Source organism: Mustela nigripes, chromosome 12 (genome assembly GCF_022355385.1).
Source record: "Mustela nigripes isolate SB6536 chromosome 12, MUSNIG.SB6536, whole genome shotgun sequence".
Lineage (NCBI taxonomy): Eukaryota > Metazoa > Chordata > Mammalia > Carnivora > Mustelidae > Mustela > Mustela nigripes.
The window spans coordinates 98,910,853-98,919,602 of NC_081568.1; the positions used below are offsets into that span (position 1 = coordinate 98,910,853).

The 8,750-nt window shown below is 37.0% G+C and overlaps 1 protein-coding gene across 5 annotated transcripts in view; it reads left to right on the forward strand.

Moving 5' to 3' along the window:
* UTP15 (UTP15 small subunit processome component) overlaps positions 1-8,265 on the forward strand; it is a 17,364-nt gene extending 9,099 nt beyond the window's left edge. For all 5 annotated transcript variants that reach the window (XM_059418053.1, XM_059418055.1, XM_059418054.1 and 2 more), the window contains 7 exons: positions 1,518-1,653; positions 3,926-4,010; positions 4,689-4,838; positions 5,786-5,887; positions 6,292-6,425; positions 6,603-6,661; positions 7,601-8,265. In XM_059418053.1, coding sequence (XP_059274036.1) covers positions 1,518-1,653; positions 3,926-4,010; positions 4,689-4,838; positions 5,786-5,887; positions 6,292-6,425; positions 6,603-6,661; positions 7,601-7,818 — 884 coding nt within the window. In that variant the 3' untranslated portion in view covers positions 7,819-8,265. The remainder of the gene's footprint in view (positions 1-1,517; positions 1,654-3,925; positions 4,011-4,688; positions 4,839-5,785; positions 5,888-6,291; positions 6,426-6,602; positions 6,662-7,600) is intronic.
* The last annotated feature ends 485 nt before the right edge of the window (positions 8,266-8,750 follow it).

Genomic DNA, 8,750 nt, shown 5'->3' on the forward strand with positions numbered 1-8,750 from the left:
GGCTCAGTGGGTTAAGCCGCTGCCTTCGGCTCAGGTCATGATCTCAGAGTCCTGGGATCGAGTCCCGCATCGGGCTCTCTGCTCAGCGGAGAGCCTGCTTCTCTCTCTCTCTCTCTCTGGCTGCCTCTCCGTCTACTTGTGATTTCTCTCTGTCAAATTAATAAATAAAATCTTTAAAAAAAAAAAAATAAAAAAAAAAAATAAAAAATCTCAATATAAATTACCCTGTTTTATACTTTTTCCCCAGTACCTATTTAATTTCAAAATAAATTGATAACATTGCCAAATGTATCCATTTTTCTTGCTGTTATTTTGAGAAATGGAAATAAGTTCAAGTTGAATAGGGAGGATGGACACCTGTATGCTAATCTCCACTGTGTCACTAGCTAATTGTATGACCTTGGGCAGTCCCTTCAGTCAACTCTTACAGACTTTGGAAATGAGAGTTGGGACAGGATCAGTTGTTTTATTTATTTTAAAAGATTTTATTTATTTATTTGACAGACAGAGATCACAGGTAGGCAGAGAGGCAGGCAGGGGGAGGGAAGCAGGCTCCCCACTGAGCAGAGAGCCCAATTCGGGACTCGATCCCAGGGCCCCGGGACCATGACCCGAGCTGAAGGCAGAGGCTTTAACCCACTGAGCCACCCAGGCGCCTCGGATCAGTTGTTTTAAACTATGCTCGCTCATGAGCTGCCACATGTGGTGAGACAGGGACTATGAATTGGCCTACAGGCCCACTTTCCTTGTCAGGATAGATAAGACCTTTGCTCCTCCCTCTCCAACTCATTCTTCTATTTTACCTTTAGACATTTGCTTAATATTTCATTGAAATAAAACATGTGGGCTCCTGGGTGGCTCAGTTGGTTAAGCAACTGCCTTCGGCTCAGGTCACGATTCTGGAGTCCTGGAATCAAGTCCCACATCAGGCTCCCTGCTCAGCGAGGAGTCTGCTTCTCCCTTTGACCTTCTCCCCTCATGTTCTGTCTGTCTCATGTTCTCTCTCTCTCAAATAAATAAAATCTTAAAAAAAAAAAAAAAAGAAAGAAAAGATGCCATATTAAAAGAATTCTTTTTAAACTCGGATTAAATTGCCTTTAAGGACCCTTCTAACTCTTAGAGTAAAAGTTTTAGGGAAATTTTTCAGTTTTGTTTGGATTCACAAAATGTTTAGGAAATAGTTTATATTGTTCATTTCTGTAGTGACATAAAATTTCTTTTACACGGTGATCTTAAACAATTTTCTTAAACATTTTTGGTTATACTTTTTATTTTGCTAGGCAGTTCTGTGATATTTACAAATATGCAATTATCTAATCACCAGAATAGTTCTTTGAGGTAGAAACTATTATTACTCTCAGTTACAAACTCTGACAGAGCCAGCATTGAAACCAGGCAGTTTTACTCTGGGACCCCTCACTTCACCTCCATGCAATGCAGCGTCCAGTGAAAAATGCTTTTCAAATCTTTAAAATAATGTTGAGGCAGAATTTCAAACTAATTATTTCTTTTTGTAGGAGGCCGTTATGTTAAAATTTGGGACATGCTGAAAGGAGGACAGTTGCTAGTGTCTTTGAAAAATCATCATAAAACTGTGACATGTTTATATCTGAGTAGCTCTGGACAGAGGTTACTTTCTGGGTCACTGGACAGGTTAGCATTTTAATTTTCTTCCTTTATTATTACTAGTGTACATGTATTTACTGCTCGAGAAAGTGAGTTATTTCTAAAGTATTTGTGTTAAGTAAATGTTTTATTAAATGATTTCTGTGAAAAAAAAATCTTTTCAGTTGAAAATAGTTTTGAGCCTGGGTGGCTCAGCGAGTTAAAGCCTCTGCCTTCGGCCCGGGTCATGGTCCTGGGGTCCTGGGATCGAGCCCCGCATTGGGCTCTCTGCTCAGTGCAGAGCCTGCTTCTCTCTCTCTCTCTCTTTCTGCCTGCCTCTCTGCCTGCTTGTGTTCTCTGTCAAATAAATAAATAAAATCTTTAAACAAAAAAAAAAGAAAGAAAGAAAATAGTTTTGACCTTTTATTCACATATAGCAAACTTTTTTTCTCACCTGACGTAACTTAGTGTGTACTTATATACTTAAGGAATTTTATTGAACCATTTGCACATTAATCTTTTAAAATAGTCTGTGTCATTCCTTGTTTTCTTTAAAAATCTTTATTCTACCATTTACATATTTAGAAATGCTTATAATGAATGTATGTATATATTCTAGCTTTTTTTTGAAATTTAAAACTTCATGTGAAAATTTCTGTACATTTATGTGATTCAAATATTACTACTTTAAGTAGGTATTAATATTCTGTTAATGTTCTAGAACAGTACTGTCCAACAGAAATGGGATATGAGCTACATATGTAATTATAAATGTTTTAGTAGCCATATTAAAAAGGCAAAAAGAACTAGGCCACATTAATAATATATTTATTTAGTTCAGTGTATCTACAATATCATTTCAATACACAATGGATATAAAAATTATTACCAACAAACGAGAGACAAGCATCCAATACATGTCATGTGATACAGTAATAATGTTTTATAGTCATTGAAGTAAAATATAGATGGTTTAACAGAAAAGTATTTTTATACTACCTCAGTTTTTAAATTAAAATTTAGATTAATTAGGGTGCATGAGTGGCTCAGTGGGTTAAAGCCTCTGCCTTCGGCTCAGGTCATGATCCCAGGGTCCTGGGATTAAGCCCTGCATTGGGCTCTCTGCTCGGCGGGGAACCTGCTTCCCCTCCCACCCCCGCCTGCCTCTGTGCCTACTTGTGATCTCTGTCAAATAAATAAATAAAATCTTAAAAAAAAAATTTAGGTTAATTAAAATCAAGTAAAATTTAAAATGTGGTTCTTCATTTTCATTGGCCACATTTCAAGTGCTTAGTAGCATATGGCTAGAACTATGGCACAGTTCTAATATTTATTCTTATTTATTTGTTTTTGGTAATTTTATTTCCATATATCGTATTTTCATTGTTAGAGAAAGCCTTGGTTTTTCAGTATTTTTATTAAAAAGTATACATATTTTATGGGGCTCCAGTCCATTAAGCATCTGCCTTTGGCTCAGGTCATGATCCTAGAGTCCTGGGATTGAGTCCCGCATGTGGCTCCTTGCTCGCGGGGGGGGTTGGGGGGGGGGGGGCGCGGAGGGGTCTGCTTCTCCCTCTGCCTGCCACTTTGCCTGCTTGTGCTCTCTCTCGCTGACAAATAAATAAAATCCTTAAAAAAAAGTATACGCATTTTAAAAGCTAGAATATATTTTTAACACGAAGGACTTTATCATGTAAATCTGTAGCAGACTCTCTGAAGTGCTGTTACTAGGCAGTTTGGGGCTCTGTTTTTAGATGTGTCTCTCAAAAATCAAGTGTGAGTTGGCTCTCTTCACAGTAGTTGTCATCTCAGAGTGGATTTTGTCTCCCAGAGGACATGTGGCAATATCTGGAGACATTTTTGGTTGTTGTCACAAGTTGGGAGTGGAGTGCTGCTGGCGTACAGTACGTAGCAGTCAGGGATGCTGCTAAATTGCCTACCGCGCACAGAAAAGCCTCTGCAACTAAGAAGTATCTGACCTGTAGTGTTAATCACTTGATGTTGAGAAACCCTGTGCTTTTGAATCCCAGTGTGCTTTGAAACCTTTCCTTTGTACTCCCAGGTTTCATTGTCAGGTGACAGTGGTTCATGGTCTGTGGTCTGGTGGCTAGTCAAGTCTTTATATAAACATAGCTACTGCTAATAGTTCATTTTTAAAAGAGATTCAGTGATGAATTAGTTTGTAATTAATATTATTAATCATTTTTCTTCATTGCAGTGTAAATTTTAATATTTATACATTGAATTTCTAAAAAAATTGGAGATTTACATTTTACACTCATTTCCTAGGTAATTTGTAACAGAGCTTTCTTTTCCTTAGGAAGGTGAAAGTATATAGCACGACTTCCTATAAAGTAGTCCACAGTTTTGATTATGCAGCTTCAATTTTGAGTCTTGCACTTGCAGTAAGTATTTCTAATTCTTTTTAAAGCTTTCGCTACCCTTGTCTGTTAAACTGAAATGAAATTTTAGGGTTTATCTTTGTGTTTGAATAAATCTTTATTCTTGCCGTATTAGTTGGTGGAGTTAAGACAATTTCTATTATATGACTTGTGCCAGTAATTTAGTATGAATTGAGATTTAGGTCTTGCTCACTGGCATTGTTAACACTAAGGGTAGGATCTGGGGATGTCCATTGTCAAGTTTCACGAGCCGTTGAAGAAGAGGATATTTGAATGCATCATACAGAAATTTGAATTAGAAGAGGAAAAACTGACTACAAATTATTTTCTTGGAAATATTGTGGAAAGTTATGCTATCACACAGATCCTTTTCTAATAAGAGGATGCAGGAAAAAAATTAATTTAGAAGTTTCCCAAAGCATCATTAACTATATTATTATACAAAGTGCCAGTGATGACATATACCAGGTATAACATGTTCCATCAGTATAATAGTATTCTGGTGGAAAAAGTGATTTATCTAACTTTCTGCATGGATTGTTGTTAGGCAGAGTATCTGATTGAAATTCTTGGTGAAGGTGTGGATTAGCAGAAAACATGTTATAAATGGTGTTTTGAGGAAAAACTAGGGCAAGTGATGGGTTAGGAATAGACTAACTTATTTTTCTAATTGCTCCTTAGCATGAAGATGAGACAATAGTTGTAGGAATGACCAATGGAATACTGAGTGTTAAACATCGGAAATCTGAAGCAAAGAAGGATTCTCTTCCTAGGAGAAGAAGGCCTGCATATCGAACTTTTATTAAAGGAAAAAATTACATGAAACAAAGGGTATTTGTATATTTCTCTTTTTTTTTTTTTTTTTTTTTTTTTAGAAAATGTGGTTTGGGGGGCACCTGGGTGGCTCAGTTGTTAGGCCTCTGCCTTTGGCCCGGGTCATGATCCCAGGGTCCTGATATCGAGCCCCGCATTGGGCTTTCTGCTTGGCAGGGAGCCTGCTTCCCTTTCTCTCTCTCTCTGACTACTTGTGATCTTTCTTTTTCTCTGTCAAATAAATAAATAAAATCTTTAAAAAAAAAAAAAGAAAAAAAGAAAATGTGGTTTGTTAGAGTAGCCAGCTCCAACCCTGCAGGTTACTGGAAAGTGTAGTTCACATGGGATTTAACTTTATTTTGCTTTTCTGTACCTTAATTCTTCCTGCAGATTGCTAGATTGGAGAACGTTATTAATAAGTAATGGGGAAAGGACTACTTTAATACCCTGATTCATAACAATGTTACAGTATTTTACCATATTCAAAATAGTGTCTTTGATACACTATCTGATTTGATCTCCTAAACAGCCCTGAACAGTAGTAGAGCCAGTTATGTCCCTGTTTGGCATCTGAGAAGACGGAGATGCAAATAAGCTCTGGTCAATGCAGCATTTCATTACTGGTAGCCAGAGTTGTTGGGACTAGATCTCAGTTTCTCCCGTCTTTGTTTCCTTTCTTCTAAGTCATACTGCTTGCCATGTGAAGAGAATTGAAATGAGTAATGTTTGCCCAGCATGAGGTACTGTGTGTCTCTTCTAAGTTAAATCATAGGAGAGTAAGAACACATTGATGTAGCAGCAGATCATTTCATTTTCAGTTAGTCTGCATTCTGGACATATGCCCATTATTTATTACACGTTCAGGGTCACCAAGGTATAAAAGAAATCCACAATGAAAAAATTCATTTTGAATGAAACTCTATACTGATAGTGACTTTTCTTTATAAATTTACTTTGTCATACAGGATGACATTTTGATCAACAGGCCTTCAAAGAAACACCTAGAATTATATGACCGGGATCTGAAAAATTTCCGGGTCTCTAAGGCACTTGACAGAGTCCTTGAGGTGAGTGAGGAGCATGTATACATACATACAGTATGTTGTCTGTGAGTGAGTGAGTGAGTGAGTGAGTGAGTGAGTGTGTTTTAATTTAGACTAATTTTTTAGAGCAGTTTTAGCTTTACAAAAATTGAGGATAAGGTACAGAGATTTCCGATAAACTCTCTGCCCCCACACATGCATATCCTCCCCTATTACCAATACCCCACCACAGTGGTACATTTGTTAGAATTGATGAACCTACAAGGGGCATATTTTTACAAGAATCATTTTATTACTTACCATGCCTTACTGTGACTCAAAACTATAAAGATACAAATCTATTTAAATTTGGTAATTGTCAGTGCCATGACTATTATTTTTTCCTGTGCTGTCTTATCTGTTCATATTGACTCTGAAAATTTTTCTAGCCCAGTTGTACAATAAAGACACCCGAGATTACAGTTTCCATCATAAAGGAGCTAAATCGAAGAGGAGTCCTTGCAAATGCCCTTGCAGGTCGGGATGAAAAGGAAATCAGTCGTGTTCTTAATTTTTTGATACGGTATGTTTTATGTCTATGAAACACATATATATCTTGCATCTGAACTTCCTTATCTCAAATGAGAGGCATTTACTTTTAGATTGACCTTTTTAGAGAACTGATGGAAAATTCAGTAAATCTGTTTTAAGGATTTTTTTTTCAAGTTGGCAATTTCAGTAAACAAATTTTGTTTCATAGGAATCTATCTCAGCCAAGATTTGCCCCTGTTTTGATCAATGCTGCTGAAATAATTATTGGTAAGTAGTTGTTAAAATGTGAAAAATCCGGGGTACCTCGGTTGCTTAGTTGATTAAGCCTCTGTAAGCTCAGGTCATGATCATGGGGTCCTGGGGTCCTGGGATCAAGCCCTGCATAAGCCTCTGCTCAGCGGGAAGTCTGGTTTTCCCTCTCTCTCTCTGCCATTCCTCCCCCTGCCCGCCCCTCCCACCCCCCCGGTGCTCTCTTGCTTGCTTGTTCTCTCTCTCAAATAAATAAATGAAACCTTTGGGGGAAAAAAAACTGGGATGCCTGGTGACTAAGTTGGTTAAGTGACTGCCCTTTGGCTTGGGTCATGATTTCAGAGTCCCATAATTGAGACCCACATCAGGCTCTCTGCATTGTGGGAGCCTGGTTGTCCCTCTCCCTACTGCTCCCCTGCTTGTACTCTCTCTCTATCAAATAAATAAATAAAATCCTTTACAAAAAACCTTGAAAAATCCAAGTGTGATACAATAGAGATGTCAAATAATGAAATCAAATAGATCACAGTACTTTGTTTTTATCAGTTCTCCAGTAGCAGTTATAAAGAAAACAAACAACCACATAAATCATACCATTTTAAGGGAAGTAAAACGTTTACAGTAGCTCAACTCTGAATTGCTGAGATTAGAGTTACTGTAATTAAACAACTTTTGCTTAGGCATCTACAATGACCATGCCTTTTTTTTTAAACAGACCGTGACTATTTTTTAAGGGGAAAATTAAAGTAGAACTCCATACTGTACTTTCTGTAATTATTTCTTTTTGAAATACATTTATCCAGATGGATTGTTTCTTTTTTGTAAATCACAAATTGTAAAATAAGTACAAATTTTTCAATGTATTTATAGTGAATATTTTTATACTTTGTAACTACTGCTATTCCTTTATTGTTTATAAAGATACTTCTAGTTAATGTGTTTTCCCTCTCTTTCTAGATATCTATCTTCCTGTGATTGGTCAGTCACCTGTAGTTGATAAAAAGTTTTTGTTACTTCAAGGACTTGTAGAAAAAGAGATTGATTACCAAAGAGAACTACTAGAAACCTTGGGGATGATGGATATGCTTTTTGCTACTATGACAAGGAAAGAAAGCACTTCGGTTCTACAGCATACATCTGATGGATTTCTAGAAAACAAGAAGATGGAATCATAGTGTCTGCTTAATGAGACCTGTAAGAACAACTAACTTGAAATAGATTTGATTCTATTAACTATTGGAAAGAGAATCTCTTTCTGATACATTAAAAAAACAAAAAACTATTCACAGAAGCAGTTTTATGGAAGAGACGAATATCTAGAATTGGAGAATAAGGACTTGTTTTAAGACATGGTTTTCCATGTAATACTTTGAATTATTTCATGGTATCTTCGGCTAGAAGATCTCAGTTGTCTTGCTCATAGTATATTGTCCACCTTGGACAAAGTGATATTAATTTTAATACAGCAAAGTTCTGTATCAACATTTAGGTAGCCATTCAGAACTCTGGAATGGGTTTCAACTGGGAATGCTGCCAAAGGGACAGGGCTTTATTTTTTTATTTTGTTCTCCTTTTAAAACAAAAGAAATGGCAAAAGCAAATAAATTTTCTCTTCACTCTGATCACTGTGGGATTTCCATACCCTTGCTGATCTTGCCTCCCTCTCCTTGACGTTATCATTTATCTGAGGTCAGGTGTTCTGCCCCTGCTTGTAATGGGAGTGCATCGGCCCCAAATGTGACATATCAGTGGCCAGCTTTGAACAGCTTAACTCTGAACTAGTTAGATATGTATTGAGAGTGTGCTGAGGCAGATTTGATACCTGAAAATTGTACTCTCCCTTCCAGTTTTTTTCTTCATTCCTTTAATCTTGACCGTCCTCATCAGAACAAGGTCTACATACAGGTAGACCTTATTGGACCATGTTTCTTTTCCTTTTCGAGATGCAGCTTTTCTACCCAGTTTTCAACTTGCTTCAGGTCAGAGGAGTGATAAAATTTGCCATTTTTTCTCATAATAAATAGCCTTTCAACCTAGTATACATATGGTTGGAGCTTATCTTATAGCTCCCCACCCTTCTGTAAACCATTTTCTGTAATCTGTATTT